A 15,096-nucleotide genomic window follows, 5' to 3' on the forward strand; every position below is an offset into this window, starting at 1 on the left:
CGGGGAAGGGCGTGCTGACACCACGGGGGTGGCCTGGCCGTGAGGGACAATGGGATTGTGTGTCACCGCAGGGTCCCGCTGCGCCGGTCCCACCTCCACCGGCCTCCTTCCCCCCTGCTGCTGAGCTGGAGGGGGAGGTGGGGGCCCCCCCAGCCCAGAGGAAGGGTCCCTGCAGCCCCAGCCCCAGCACCAGCAGGGCCGGAGAACTGGGCACAGACATTTCCCTGCTCAGCAGCGGCCCGTGGCCACCGAGCACACGAGTCCCCACGGGCTCTGTGTGCTTTGAGCCCCCATCCCTGTCCCCCAGGGCTGTGCCCAAAGACCCCCCGGGGGGCTGGGGAGACACCCCTCATGGGAGAGGGCTTGGTGAGGACAACCCCCAAAGCCCCGGGCCGGGCTGGACGGGGGCTGCAGCCGTGCCATGGGGTGGGCTGTGCTGCTCTGCATCGCCGCCCTGCTCCAGCCCCGCTGCTCCAGCTGCATCCTCCTTCCCTGCCCTCCAGCACGCACCCCCCAAGGGCAAAAACGAACGCAGGAAAGGCTTTTGCCTTTACAATCCTTTCATCCCTGTCTCCTGATTACGCTTCCCTCTACTGCTGCCCAAATCCAGATGGTTTATGCTTTGGGCCATTTGTTTCACGTACAGAAACTTTGTTTTCTGCCTCTTCTTTTCTTCCATGATTCGATATTTCTCAGCATGACACAGTTCTGCTGCTGTGTTCACTGGTAACATTCTCACCTGCCCACGCTCTGCGCTGGGTTTCTGTCCAGCTCCAAATCCAGGCTGCTATGACAGAAACTCCGAGTTAGTTTCTCACATTTGGAAAACTTCCCTTCTGTAACTGTCAGTGAGGCTTGAAACTGCCCCCACTGGCTGATAGACCAAACCCTTTCTCGTGGTTACTCAAGGAGGTTGTGGGGTCTGATGTCTTTACACTCGAGTTTCATGGCTGTCTTCATCAGCAAATAATTTAAATATGGGGGAAGCAGCAGCAGGCAGAGAATTCACTCTGAGAATGAACCATTTCCTCTGAACCAAAACACTACTGGGACCAGAGGTTACAGCGTCTGCATTTTGTAGAAGTTTTGGAAGGTTCTTGGGAAGATTATCCCTATGTTGTGACTACAGAGAAAGGGAATTTGCCTGCAGCGGAGCAATCTGCCAAAGCAAGTTTTGGCAGAACTGGGAGGAGGTGAAACACTGAAACCCCAAAAGTGTGCTGCCCCCGAATCCCGTTGCACTGTACCTGGGGAGCAGGTGGCATTCGACCTACACACGTGCTCTGGTGTGTATCTCCCACGGGGCTGCCAGCAAGCCAGAGAGAACAGAGGGAAGGTGCAGAATGTTTCTAGAGAAAGATGCAAGAATACGTGGTTAAAAACCAAAATAAACTAAAAAAGAAATACTGTACTGAAGAAAGTACTAGTTAACAAGGAGCAGTGGGAATAAATGGATGAAAGGGAACATTTGCGACGGCCTGGAAAGGCTACTCAAAGAAAAGGCAACACTTTTAGCACAGGTCACCTCCTCCCCTCCACCCGCGGTTTCGAAACCTACTTTGTAAAACCCAATTATGTGTTTCCTTCCCCGGATCAGGCATTTCCCCATCCTCCTTCACCCAGAATGCCTGTTCAGTTCATGAGAACCGTGCTGCCTTTTGACGAGAGCATCCGAGAGAACCAGGCTGTCCCTCAGCACCCTGCATGTGGTTCCCTGCGTTCAGCCCACTGCAGTCACTCCCGTCACGCTGGAATTTGTTCAGTTTTCTCTGTCTTTCTGCACATCCCAACCCCCACTGCATTAGTGCTAGAAGGCTGACGAGTGTGGAAAGATCTGTCAGCATAGTTTTTAAATGCCCAGCTCACATCATTGCAATTTTCTTTGCAGATTTAGGAGGGAACTGCTCAGGTTCAAAGGGTGATCGCAGCTCGTGATCGTGTTGCCAAATAGAAGGCTCAGAGCAATGTATCCAGCACGGCTGGTGCTGCTGCAGTGCTCTGTGCTCTCAGGGAAGAGCACTGTAGTGCATTTCTCAAGGCAATTAGAAAGGCGTGGGAAAAACCCCTTTTCCTTCAAAAAAGGGAAAATAAAATCTTTTTATTGGGTGCACAGTTAAGCACTACTTCTGTACTCCCCGTCCATCCCCTCCCTTCACTTTTTGGGTACGACCTGAAGGACTCAGACAGAACGGCCTGTACTGCTCCGTTGTTAGAGGGGGACGTACTGGAACTTGTAGGCTACAAACCTTGGGAGGCCTGATAAAGGGAAGAGAAAAGCACTGAGAAAAGTGCTGATATGGTGAAGAATTGCTAACCTGTGAGTCATGCTTGATAAAGGGCCGAAGACGGTGCAGACAGCTAGGAATTTAGAGTTTTTTACAGGAGTGGCTTAGTTGCTATTAGTCCAATTGCTAAAGTTTCAGTAGCTACCGATTAGCGCGTGCTGATAAGAATTCTGAAGCATAGCAACCAGTCAATTTAACACACGCATCTTCTGATTTTCTATAAAAATGAGTGTTACATGTAATAAAGTGAGAACTTTGCTTCCATCAAGCCTGTCTCCCGTCTCTCAGTTGCGGCATTCACTCCTTCTGACTAACAAACTCGCTGATTTCTAAACATTTCTGAATTCCAAACTCATTGGCTGTTGTCTTGCCCCACTCGCTTGCTCTTAAATCTTTGGCTTTTGGTGGGAGAAGAGGTAAAAAACTTCTCTGTAAAATTTATACGACCAAAACGGGAACAAAATTATTAGTTTTTATTGCCTGCGATGGCATCTAGCACGTAACACGGAATGGGACTTGAGGTGTTTCCGCGTTGTTCAGAATGATACGGATTTGCCTCCACTGCGTTATCACCGGAGTTTGGGTGGATAGCAAATTAGGGAATCTCAGGGAAATCGATGCCGCTCCCTCAGGAATCCCACGTTGCAGCACACTGTCTCTAGGTCGCCACTTGCTAAGGGAAATATGCGAACACTGGGGTTTTGTGGCCTCTAGAAACGTGCTTCTGTTAAACAATTGAAAGCGACTACATCTTCCCTTCTGGACCTTTCCAGAACATACAGTCTCACAAAGTACACCACAGACGGGGGTTATTCTTCTCAAACGGTGCCCACATTATCCATATTTTACACACACTCAGGAGTCAGTATGAACAAAAACTAGTTCTGGTTTTCACAGGGCTTCTCTTGAGGGACAAACCCATCTCACTCACCTGAATGCAGCAAAGACAGGAATTGTCATTCGGTGCGTTTATCTCTGGGCCTCAAAGGAACCTGTAACACACATGAAGAAAACCCTTGTTTTCTTGGGCTTTAAGCAAGATGACTTCTTTAGGGATGAATGGGAAGTACAGCTCTCGAGAAACACAGACACGTGTTTTCATCAGCGTGGGAAAAAACAAGTATGATCACTCAGTTTTAAATGTGTTTTCATTCTGACTGATCCCACAGCAAAGAACCTGGAGGAAATGGCCTTATTTTCAGTTTCAACAATGCTGGAAAGGGCAAGAAATGAGAACCTGACAGCACCACGGTTTTTCACTGTAAAATTAGATGATCAAAGTGTTATTTCTGGCCGTCATTGCTGCATCCTATGAAAAATCTCTTTATAAGCAGAGAGGTGGGGTTGCTTTTATTCCCTTTGCTCGTCACATCATTTCAATTGTATTTCAGGCAAACTGCCCAGTGCCTGCAGTGTGCCACAGCCCGCAGCCCCCGAACAGCCCTCCCAGCTCTGCAGCACCAAGGCTGCGCTGTGTCGCTTTTCAGGAGTTAGATACTATCCAGTAGGAACAGATGATCAGCTTCAGAGAGCGGGGCCTCTCTCACTGCTACGCTTCTTAAGCGAGTAAATGTTCAGTCAGGACGATTCAAGTGAAAGCGGGCACCTTCTCCTTGAGAATGACTTACAGCATCACAGTTATTTCACGTCTGGTATATTTACCCTGTTACTCCTTTCCATCAGTATATATACTTAACTGCATTTCTCGAGAAGGAGGAATTTTATTGCTTTTTACCTTGGATAGGCCCTTCTGTCAGTGCTGGCAGAATGCACCTTCCCCGGCCTTCCTGGGGAATCGCTCGGCGCTGCTGAGGCCGCCCCCGAGTGCTGTGTCCAGCGCTGGGATCCCCAGGACAAGAGAGGCGGGGACAGACTGGAGAGAGTCCGGGGATGGGCCACGAAGGGGATGGAGCACGAGGCTGAGCGAGCCGGGGCTGTGCAGCCTGTGGAAGGCTCAGGGGGATCTTGGCAATGTGCACCAACACGCGATGGGATGGAAGGAGGCAGACGGAGCCACGCACTCCTCAGCAGCGCCCACCAACAGGGCAAGAGGCAACGGGCACAAATGAAACACATAAAACCCCACCTGCACACAAGAAAACACACTTTTTGTTACTGCGAGGGTGGGTCAAACACTGGCACTGGCTGCACAGAGAGGCTGTGGAGTCTCCAGCCTTGGAGTTACTCAAAATCCAACCGGACATGGTCCTGCACAACTGGCTCTGCTGGCGCAGGGGGGGTGGACTCGATGACCTCCAGAGACCCCTTCCCACCTGAACCCCTCAGGGAATTCACAGAATCACAGAATTATCTGCGTTGGAAAAGCCCTTGAAGATCCTCCAGTCCAGCCATGAACCTCACCCTGACCGTTCCCAACTCCACCAGATCCCTCAGCGCTGGGTCAACCCGACTCTTCAACCCCTCCAGGGATGGGGACTCCCCCCCTGCCCTGGGCAGCCCATTCCAACGCCCAACAGCCCCTTCTGCAAAGAAATCCTTCCTAAGAGCCAGTCTGACCCTGCTGCAAAATTCATTTCCCTTCCCTGGCCCCGCTCCCTGCTGCAAAATTCCTTCGCAGCCGCTCACCCAAACGCCCTCGCTCCACCACGGCCCTGGCAGCCCCGCTCTGAACGCAGCGCCGGGCGGTACAAATCCTGTCGCCAGGTGCAAAGTCTGAGTTGCTTAAGGAAGAGCTTCATGGCGGTGAACTGCCACTGACTGCCCTGCGGGAAGATCGGTGCTGTGCCACGCCGGACAAGTATTGGCTGGAAAAAAACACCCAACCCCCCTTGAAAACCCCGCAAAAAACCCAACGCACCCCGCAACGCCTCAAACCCCTCCCCCAGAGCCCTCCCCCCATCCCACCCCCACCGCCCAAAATAAAGAAGCAAAGAGACCTTATTGCCTGTGCTCTGTGCCAGCAGCGTTACACACACTTTCCCTTGGACTCTCCGAAGGGTGTTTCCGCGCGGCGCGGATCGCAGCTGCAGGGCCCGACACCGGGAAGTCACCCCGCACGCAGCCTCACGGGCTGAACTGGGCAGAAAAAGGGTTTATTTGTGAGAGGAAGCGCGGCTGCACAGCCCTGCCCCGCGGCTGGCTCCGGCGCCGGGCTCTGCTCAGAGCCGCGGCTTCCGGGCGGGGTCCTGCCGTGCCCGGGGCGTCCCTGTGCCCGCCGGCACGCGCGGGTCAGGCGCTGGGCCGGGCACCTCTAGCGGGGGCCTTGCCGGAGCTGCCCCGGCCCCGCCCCGCCCCGGGACGCTCTTTCCGGCGGCGGCGGCGGCGGCGGCGCGTGCAGGTACCGCGCGGCGCGGGAAGGGCCCGGCCGGGGCCGCCGGCGCCTGGGCCTGGGGACGGGCGGGGCGTCTCCGGGCCCGGCCGCTCGTCCCAGCGGGGCGGGGGAGCCGGCAGCGGGGCTGAGCGGGCGATCGGGTGCCGGGGGAAGAAGCGGCGGGTGCTCGGAGGGGAATCGGTGCCTCTGCTCGGGCACTGAGCTCGGTGCGTGCGGCCTCGGCAGGGCCGGGGGGAGGAAACGCGGCGAGAAGTGTCTGAGGGGCAGAAACGAACTCGGTACCTTCCGGGGAAAAAAACCGCAGCGGGCAGAGCTGTTGAGGTTCATCTGCTAAAGAAGCTGCCAGGTCTGGGAACACTGTGCTGCTGAAGCTCCTCCACTGGCGATGTTGTCTGCGCTCACCGTGAATTCTGCAGCGGCTTCTCCAAATATTCCTTAGCTACGGGTGTTACTGGGGTTTTGTAGACAAGCGCTTTGGGGTTTTCCGAATGCTTCTCGGTGCACGTTGAGGTGAAAGATGCGTCTGGCCAGAGGAAGAGGCAAGGTTTGGATTCTCTAGATACTGATTTGCACAGAAATACAGATTGCTGTGTATTAAATTATGTTTAAATAATGAGGGAGCAATTGTATGGAATGTACAGTTACGGACCAGTTTTGATGCATGTGGAGTGTGTTTACACTCTAGTACCGTACAAAAGAAGTCTTGTGGTAGTCTGTTGCTATGTTGTGCTCCTCAAATCTGCTTTTTTTCCTCTGTTTAGCTGGAGATTTCTGTTCAGCGGGTATTTCTCTGGTGTGCACTTTCCCCCGAGCAAAAGGGCTCAGTCTCAGTCTTGTTGCCCTGAGGTAGCTCCGCCGTAGCTGAAATGTCTCACCATCTCTTCTGTCTCCTGTTTTCTCTCTCAGGGGCCCCGTGGTGAAGAACAGTCCCCAGAGGGCTCTGGTGCTCGCAGACAGCGGCTTGATGGCTTGTGCCGTGTCCCTCTGGTGCCGTCTCCAGGAGCGGGTGAGTGGCGTCACACCGCAGTAAGGCAGCGTCCCGCTTTGGGAAGAAAGTGTGCTGGGTTGGAACCCCTTGGGCAGGCCGGGAGGAGGCTGCCTTCCCGGGTCAGGGCTGAGCGCTGGCCTGTCTTACCTGATGTGGAGTTGATGTCTGCCCCCGCTTTAGCTCTAGAACTACTCTGAGAGCCGGGGAGCTCCGGTTCCCTTAGGCTGTGTCCTTGGAGCTTTCCCACGCTGTGGCATCCCGTTGGGGTCCCAAACTCTGACCCGGCGTGAGGAGAAGGGGCCCAGTTTGAGTTTTGTCCCGTTTGGGCGCTGGGGAGGCAGAGTTCTGGGCTGAACGCTGGTGTTAGAGGAGCTGCTTTCCCGTTCCCTGCCTGCAGCTCTGGATACCCCAGGGGACCAGCGTTAGCAAGTGCTGGTGGAGAGACGTGGGGGTGACCGTGCCCAGCCTGCCTGGGTGAGCCTGTTCCGAGTGCCCCCACCCTGTTCAGTCCCACCTGCACCTCCAGAAGGCTTGAGGGGTCGTGGTCACGTCTGCCTCGGGTCACAGTTAACAGTCACGGGTTCAGGTCGGCTTTTTAAGGCGGAAAAGCAACGACGATCTATTTTCTGCTGGGGCTGCCGGTTCCGTTTAGGGTTTGCAGTCGCCATCTCCTGGCGGGTTTAGATTCGTCTTGCACATTCACACACTCCTTAAAATGCTGTGAGCGGCCACTGCTTTGCACAGCAGTTCAAAAGTTTCTGGCAGTCCTACCTGTATCTTGCAGTGTTGTGGGACAGGCACATCGCTGGTGGTGTGTGTGCTTCTGGTTTTGTTGTTTGTTGGACGTCTGGGGGTTGTTTTTTTCAGGAGAAGGTGATAATGAGCAGGCTTCAGCTGACACTGTTGTTTCCTGGAATTTGTACTTTCCTAGTGACCCCCAGAAACGTGGCCAGACGTGCCACAAATGGTATTTCCCGGGGCAAATAGAGGGATTTCTCAGTGCGTGTGAGTTGCAGGAGACATTGGAAATAAGCCGGGTGGTAGATGTCCCCGCAGCTGCCAGGAACGTTAATGATCAGAGTTACCCAGTCTCTGCCCGTGAATCCATTTGTTCTGTGGCTGATCCTCAGTACCAGCTGCTGTCTGTAATTGTGTCTCTCTGGTTGCACAGGATTCCTGGCTGTACCAGACCGGCTGCATGAAATAAATGTGGACTTGCTGGGTCGGTGGCTTTGTGACCATCAGGCACCTTCTGGAGGACGCGGTGGGGGAGCAGAGAAGGTATTAGGTGGCTGCTTTTGTTTGTTCAAAGCTCAGTGGAGATTATTTTGTGTGAAGCTGAAGAGTTTGGGGAAAATAACGTCATGACTCTTAGGAAATACTGTGTAAAGTGCTCAGAGTGTTTTGGCCCTTGTTTTGGATCTTTGTTGTGTCACTAACACTTGTCCCCCAGTCTTGAAGTGCTCTTGGTTTGAGGCCTCACTTTAGGACAGTCTCTGTACTGAAGTAGGCCTTGCCGGTCACTTGAACCCTGTTAAATCAGGGTCTGAATTGTTTTTGCCGTTGGGAATTCTCTCTTCTTTCGTATTTGTAGAAACATTACTGCTTTAGTGCATGTTAGTCCCGGGCATAATCGTGTTTGACATGGCAGCAGGAGATGGTGTAACCTGGAACAGACTCCACTGACAAATGGATCATCGAGCAAGAGATTCTTTCTTCCCCCCTAAAACTGAAACTAGTTGATCTGAAGCTCTTTGTCCTCACTCCTGAAAAGGGTTTGTGGTTTTTTAGCCTCTCCCATTGAAGGTCAAGGCTGTTTCTTGCATTTTTGTTCCTTGCAGAAGGGGAGAGGTCCCCTAAGAGAAGGCTGCATCCAGGAACTCTCTTTTCTTTCTTCCTGAAGAAACTCAAATTTTAAGTGTTGTTTCTCTGCACCAGTGTTACGACAGCACACCTGGTAGTCTGCAGAATGGCCCGTACAGTTTGCAACGTCGTGTTTAAAGCAACCTCCAGTCATGTTCTGCTTCTCTGTTTGCCAGTTCCCTGACGTGTGGTGTTGGTGGGGGGCGCTGGCAGGTTACGCCGGAATGTGGGAGAGAGAGAAACCGCGGCTTTACTGTGCCTTGGGGCGGGGAGACGGGGGTTTGCTGCCAGCCCAGGAGCATGGTAAGGAATCCTTAACTACCTGAAGTTCACTTCATGAAACCTTCAACTGGAAAAGTGTTTTTTCTCCTCTGAGTGTAACTGGTCACTGGGCTGCAGTTTGATTAGAGGGCAGAACAGGGTGGGGCTGCTGTAGGCGGCTCCTGGGGGAGCACGTGCTGCTTTCCAGGGCCTGTGCGCTGCCACCCCCCGCACGGGAGTCAGCTGCTGTTCTACACAGCTGGGGCTCCCCAAACACCTACCACAGGTTGTTTCTCACAAGACCACTTCGAAGATCTCTGTCAAAATCCTATTAAAAAGCCTCCCTTGCAAATCTTTTGAGCCTTTCTTTCTCGAAAGGCTTTTAGATGGGGTCAAACAACAACTCAGCTGTCCAGTGGCGCGATGAGTTTTCTGCTCAAAGCCTGGAATTAATTTATTTTTCATGACTTCAAAAGGCTTTTGTGTGCAAGGGAATGGCAGCGCTGCTCAGGTGTTCTTTATCCATGAAGTTAAACGAATTAGGAAAAATGTTTTTGAACTCCCTGTTACCTTTGCAAGTGCCACTTCTTTTTGCCAAGGGAATCACAGTCAGGACAGAGGATTATGCCCCACGCTGTCCCCCTGCCCCCCAGGTGATGACCTTCAGCCCCAGCCTGGTGCCCACAGCCACCTCCCCTGGCACCACCACTGTCGCCAGTGTCCAGCCCGTGGCCAGACTGGTGTTGATGGCACCTGCGGTCCCAGTGTCACTGTCACCAGCAGCGTCCAGAAGGACATCGTGGTGTCCCTGCCCCCAGCAGTGACACCCCCATGGGTGCCCCCACCCCAGGACCCAAACTGTCCCCGTCAGCCACCACCTCCCCCAGTGTCCCTCCCAAATCAGCCTGGGACAGTCCACAACCACCCCCCCTCCTCTGCTGGGAAAGCCAAGAGGACCCCCGGGTGGTGGCACAGTGCCCCCAGTCTGCCCAGTGACCCTACTGGGACCCTGATGCTGGGGACAGGGGGTAGCCTGGGGGTCCCCCACTGTCCCTGTGGCCCCTCCCAGTGTCCCGTGATCCCTCTATGGTGACAGAGACGGAGGCTTGGGGTCCCCAGAGTGTCCGTGGATGTCCCCCAGTTTCCCCATTTACCCGCCCCCAATATTTCCCAATATTTCCCAGTGTGCTGGGTAGGACCCCTGGGTGGGGGGGATGACAGGGTGTGACCTGGGTGCCCATTGATGTCCCTCAGGGGTCCTGGGACACCCTTCCAGTACTGCCCCGCACCCCCCCCGGGTGACCCCCTGTTAATACCTGCACCCGCATGCAGTTAATAACCCAATAAACTCCCAGTGCCCCCCAGTTCATCCCAGTGCCCTGCAGTTTATCCCAGTGCCCCGCAGTGCAGCCCTGTCTGTCCCCGTCCTGGGGGTTTGCACCCGCATTTGCACCAGCCCCGGACGTGGCACGTGCGTTTGTACAAGCCTGAGCATCGCACAGGCCTTTGCACAAGCTCCAGACTTTGCACAGGCCTTTGCACAGGCGTTTGTACAAGTCCCAAACGTTGCAGGAGCCGTTCCCCAGCCCCAAAGCTCGCACAAGCCTTTACACCAGCCCCAGCCTTTGCACACCCACTTGCACAAGCCCCACCATTATCTGACCCTTTGCCCTGTCCTGCCCAGGGGAGGGCAGGGCTTGGGGTGGGACCAGCTGCATTAAAACCAGCAGCTCCCAGTTCCCTGCCCCTCTTCCTCCAGCTCCCCGTGCCCCTCCCTGTTCCCACTGACTCCCCCAGTCCCAGTGCCCCCCCCTGCCGTGCCCCTTCACCCCTCTCCGGCTCCCCCTTCGCCGCCGGCTCCAGACCGTGGCGGTGCTGCAGTGGGTCTGCTCCTGCCTCGCCCTCAGTGAGTAGCTGGGGGTTGGGGATTTGGCCATTTGGGGAGGGGGGGTGTTTCCCAAACCCCCCTGACCCCCCTCGGCCACCCCCTCCCCCTCCTCCCAGCTGCTGGGGACAGCGCCACGCCTGCAGCAACCTGGGCTTACTTAAGATGGAGCTTAAGCGGGCGCCCAGGAGATGGCGAAATCTTCTCATCGGTCGCTGTAGGGACACGAGTCACCACACAGCGCCTTAATGCTCATTTTGGGGAGAAAGAGACATTTTCACACATCCCTGACCTCCAGAGATCCTTGCCTGCCGGTACTCTGCTCGTTCCTAATCTAATGAGTTTTGTTTGTGCCTTCTGTGCTCTTTCCCCGAGGAAAAGAAGGGACCCGCGTGTGGTGGGTTGATCTCAGCCAGGAAAAGCCCGACCCGGGGATGGAGCAGCTGATTTCAGCGGCGGCCTTGGGAGCAAGGACAGAGGTGGTCGGGGCTGTGGGAAAGGAGGCGGGGAGGAGGGCATGTGGGGAACACCAGGAGAAGAGAGAGAAGAGAAGGAGGCACTAAAGGTCTGAGTGTAACCACTGCAAACGTAAATTCATCAACAAACTTCATCTGTTTGTTACAGGGCGGAGATGGAGCCAAGGGGTGACATTCCCCAGCACAGTGCTGCCCAGGCACTCACGGACACGGGATTGCTTAAACCAAACTAATTTATTGGGGATTTCTTCAGGGTATTTGTCTATTTCTGTTTATAATAAAATAAATATTATTTCTATTGGGTATTTATTGACGCCCTCCTGCGCCTCCGAGCTGGAGCAGCGTGCCAGCGGAGCGGGTCAGAGGCTGCGCGGGAAGCGGGGACCCGGCTGGTGTTGGGGTGCTCCCGGGGCAGAGGAGGCGGCGCAGCACGTTCCCCGTCAGGAGCTGCCGGGGGTGCAGCAGCGCGTTGCCGGCAGAGCCCCCGCGGTGCCCAGCGCTGGCGGACGATGTGGCCCAGGGGTGGTCTCGGGGGCGCGAGCAGCAGGCGCTGGGGGATGTTGTTCTCGGGGCACTCGTAGGCGCTGCCCTGTCCCAAGGCTGGATGCGGCCCCATCGGGAAGGTGTTCTTGGGGCGGGCTTGCTTGGCAGGCGCCGCGGAGCTCGCCGCCTTCTGCAGAGGCTTGTGTCCAGCCAGGGTGTCACTGGGCTCTGCTTTGCCCTCGCAGTCCTCGTCCTCCCCTCTCTGCTCCTCGGCACCGCTGGCGCTTCCCCGCTGGCTGCTGCTGTCGCCGTCAGCGCCGCTCTGCCTGGGCAGCCAGTAGAGCCCCAAGAGCACGAGCAGGGCGTCGGCGGAGGCCCAGAACCACCAGTGCTGGCAGGCCCCGAGGAGCAGGCCTTCCAGAGCGAGGCCGCGCTGCTCCTGGCTGCTCTGCTCCACCTCCTCCATCAGCCGGGTCATCTCCTGCTGCTCCTGCTCCTCGCGCTGCCGCAGGAGCTCTTGTGTGGCCGCGTCTTGCCGGTCCCCGGCTCTCAGCACGTACTGCACGATGCTCAGCAGGGTCAGGACGCGGGTGATGAACACAGCCATGGTCTGGAGGAGGAGGAGGGAGAGAAGGGGCTCAGTGGGGCTGGGTGGGAGGGAGGTGGCGGCTGGGGCAGCAGGGGAGAATATGCCGGGGCTGGGGCCGGGTGGGAGAGGGCCCGAGGGAGCTGGGAGGCAGTAAGGGGGAGGGTGGTGAGCGCTGCAGGGACGGGGACATCTCCCCACAGCCCCCGGGCACTGGCCGTGGCTGGCAGCCCCGGCACCCCTGCGCCCAGCCCCGAGGGCGGCACCTGCCCTGCCCCAGGCGCTCCCCGCAGCGGCTGCGCCCTCGCCCCGGCTGTAGAAACCCCCCTGAGGGGCCAGAGCTTCTGCCCCGGCCCTCGTCCGGCCCAGCCTTCCCCCCACCAGCCTCACCCACCGCTGGCCCGAGCCGTACTGCAGCGGGTGCTGCCGGCTGGCACCCTGGTGACATCCCTGGGTGACTTCTCCTCTGTGATGTCACAGGCACCAGAGCCCCACGGGGACACCCGCCCCTTGGGCCACGGCCACTGCCCCCGGCTCTGCAGCCCCTGCAGCGGGCAAAGCACAACCCCCCTGGCAGGACAGAGCTCCTGGGGCCCCTAAACAGAATCACAGAATCATTCAGGTTGGAAAAGCCCCTCGGGATCATCGAGTCCAACCATCACCGGACTCTACAAAGTTCTCCCCTACCCCACATCCCCCCACAGCTCATCCAAATTCATACCAGACCTGCAGGTCACGCTGTCCAGGAAGGAAGTGGCACCTCAGCTGGCTGGAGCTGTCACCCACGGGCAGAGGTGGCTTATGTTGGCAACGCTTTAGAGCTTCCTTCAGCTCTATTTTCTGCTCCGATCCTCCCGTCTTTTATCACATTCCACCTCAGTTTCCCACTTGCAAAACACCAGCTGAGCAGCCCAGCCGGAGAAGGAGAACCCCCGGCGAGGAGCTGGGGATGGGGAGCCTTGGTGCTACCCCAAGGTGCACCCCGCTGCCTCCTGCCTTGGGCACTGGGTGTCTGGGTGGGTTTGCTGTGAGATGAGGCTTCCCAGCACTGATGCCCTGGTTTAAGTGCTACTTTAGACAGGTGTGTGCTGCCTTCCTCCAGTCCTGCTTGCAACGGGACAAGATTTTTCTCCTCACACTGCAGAGTTGCAGAAGCTGATGAAAAGCTGAGCTGGTTCAGCCTGGAGCTGGTGATTGCAGGCATGGTTTCTGAGCAGCAGGTGCGAGCCGATGGCACTCGTTGCTCTGATTTATTACACTCTGCCATAAATTCGTAAGACCCCACTACCAGAAGAGATCAAAAATGGGCTACTTCAACAGGCCGTAGTTTGAGGAGCTTCTCCTTCCCCCCCCCTCTATAAAGAGCCTCACCCTGGGAGCTTGAGATGTCTTTAATTAAACAGAAGGTTTATACTGTCACCAGAAATAGAAGTCTGGAGATGCTGATGCCCTCATCGGGTGTTTCCTGCCATTGTCCTGGCTGTCGGTCCTAAAGCCTTCAAATATTGCAGGTGCTTCTGACAGACACAAGCAATGGCAGCTGAGTCTCATTTCCATGTGTTCCCCGGCGGGGGCACCTCTATCATGTCCCCAGCGTGGGAAACCAGCTTGGACCGCGGCTCTGTCATGGCAGCAGAACACGCGTGATGAACTGTTTCCTGCCAGTGCTGTGCTGGGGCCGAGAGACAAATCCATAGGAGGAAACATTTCCACTGAATGGGGGTTTTTCCCCTTCAGTTTCACTCCTTTTGTCAGCACACTTACCTAGAGCAAATATTTAACTTCATTCTTACAAACAGTCCCCGCTGTTTTCAAGAGGAATGGAGAGTTCCTGCAGCACAGGCACCTGCTGCTTGTTGCAGGCTGGTAGCAACCCACTGTTTTAAACACAGCTGCAGCTACAAGCCCATACCCCTGACAGCCTGTTGGCCAGCACCCCAGCCCTTCTCCTGCCCTTTCCCTCGAGCTATTTTTAACACACACTCTCAAATCCGTGCTTTTTTTTGCCCCCCCTCCCCCGGAGTTTTTCCAGTTTCTGTCTCCCTGTAGAATAAGAAGCCTTGACTCACGCTCTGTGCTGTGCTGGTGCGGAGGTGACCTGGCAGCAAGCAGAAATGCCTGTGTGATGCTGGGGGGACAAAAATAAGAGCCCCCTGATTTGGGAGGAGTGCTCCCAAAATGCCGTGGGGATGTTTAGATCCATTTAGGACATTTGTTTTCCTTCACTGGGTGTTTTTCTGGTTTGTCTCTCTCTCTCCTGCTGTAAAGTTCTGACTGCAAATAATAATTTATTAAAGAACTATAGAATTTATTATTAGTATCTCTTTTATTTTATTAAAACCAAACCACCCAACCACTCGTTTCGGTGGAAGCATGTTCTTTACCATGCAGGCTGCCACAGGTTGATTAGCCCACTGTCATGCTAAGAAAGGCTGTGCTGGTGGTGATGTTCTTCTGCCAGCCTCCAGGAAAAAAAAGAAAAAATCCATTTTTTTTACTTGGAGAACTGAAAATCAAGGTTAGTTTTACTGGCTGGAGCTCAGCTATAGCAAAACTTGGGAGGGAGCAGCTCTTGTCCGTGGGGAGCGAGCTGGGCGCTCCTCACGCCCCCCCAGCCCGGCACACGGGCTCCTCTCCCCGCTCTGTCCCCTCTGTCCTCTCTTGCCCTCTTCCAGCCTTCCCTTTCTTCATCCCTCACTTCTCCTCTGTCTCTTCCCCCTCTCTCCCCCTCTCTCTGGCCCTGGTCAGATACTTCCTTCACCCCCACCGCTATTGTGTTCTCCGAACACCAGAGCGAAAAGCAGGAAGAATTTCTTCACCGCGAAGGTTGTCGCACACCAGGACAGGCTGCCCAGGGAGGTGGTGGCGTCCCCAGCCCTGGGGGTATTTAACAGACACGTAGACGTGGCGCTCGGGACGCGGTTTAGTGGTGGGTTCACCAGTGTTGGGTTCACGGCCGGACTCAGTGACCTTAAAG

The 15,096-nt window shown here is 55.7% G+C and overlaps 2 protein-coding genes across 5 annotated transcripts in view; one reads left to right on the forward strand and one right to left on the reverse strand.

Moving 5' to 3' along the window:
* LOC141936804 (uncharacterized) overlaps positions 1-5,355 on the reverse strand; it is a 34,549-nt gene extending 29,194 nt beyond the window's left edge. Inside the window, exons 1-6 of the mRNA XM_074854118.1 lie at positions 5,183-5,355; positions 4,872-5,050; positions 4,021-4,371; positions 3,217-3,277; positions 1,248-1,305; positions 645-787 (exon numbers count right to left, since the gene is read on the reverse strand). Of these exons, the coding sequence (XP_074710219.1) occupies positions 645-787; positions 1,248-1,305; positions 3,217-3,245 (230 nt within the window). The 5' untranslated portion in view covers positions 3,246-3,277; positions 4,021-4,371; positions 4,872-5,050; positions 5,183-5,355. The remainder of the gene's footprint in view (positions 1-644; positions 788-1,247; positions 1,306-3,216; positions 3,278-4,020; positions 4,372-4,871; positions 5,051-5,182) is intronic.
* Positions 1-15,096, forward strand: part of LOC141936803 (coiled-coil domain-containing protein 81-like) — a 54,246-nt gene that overhangs the window by 19,023 nt on the left and 20,127 nt on the right. The window contains exons 4-7 of one of the 4 annotated variants that reach the window (XM_074854115.1): positions 6,484-6,583; positions 7,737-7,846; positions 8,605-8,731; positions 10,950-11,348. In XM_074854115.1, coding sequence (XP_074710216.1) covers positions 6,484-6,583; positions 7,737-7,846; positions 8,605-8,731; positions 10,950-11,137 — 525 coding nt within the window. In that variant the 3' untranslated portion in view covers positions 11,138-11,348. Of the gene's footprint in view, positions 1-5,789; positions 6,117-6,483; positions 6,584-7,736; positions 8,804-10,949; positions 11,349-15,096 lie in introns of those variants that run through there. The other 3 variants (XM_074854116.1, XR_012626801.1, XM_074854114.1) reach the window with 3 other exon arrangements.

This window comes from Strix uralensis, chromosome 34, assembly GCF_047716275.1.
Source record: "Strix uralensis isolate ZFMK-TIS-50842 chromosome 34, bStrUra1, whole genome shotgun sequence".
Lineage (NCBI taxonomy): Eukaryota > Metazoa > Chordata > Aves > Strigiformes > Strigidae > Strix > Strix uralensis.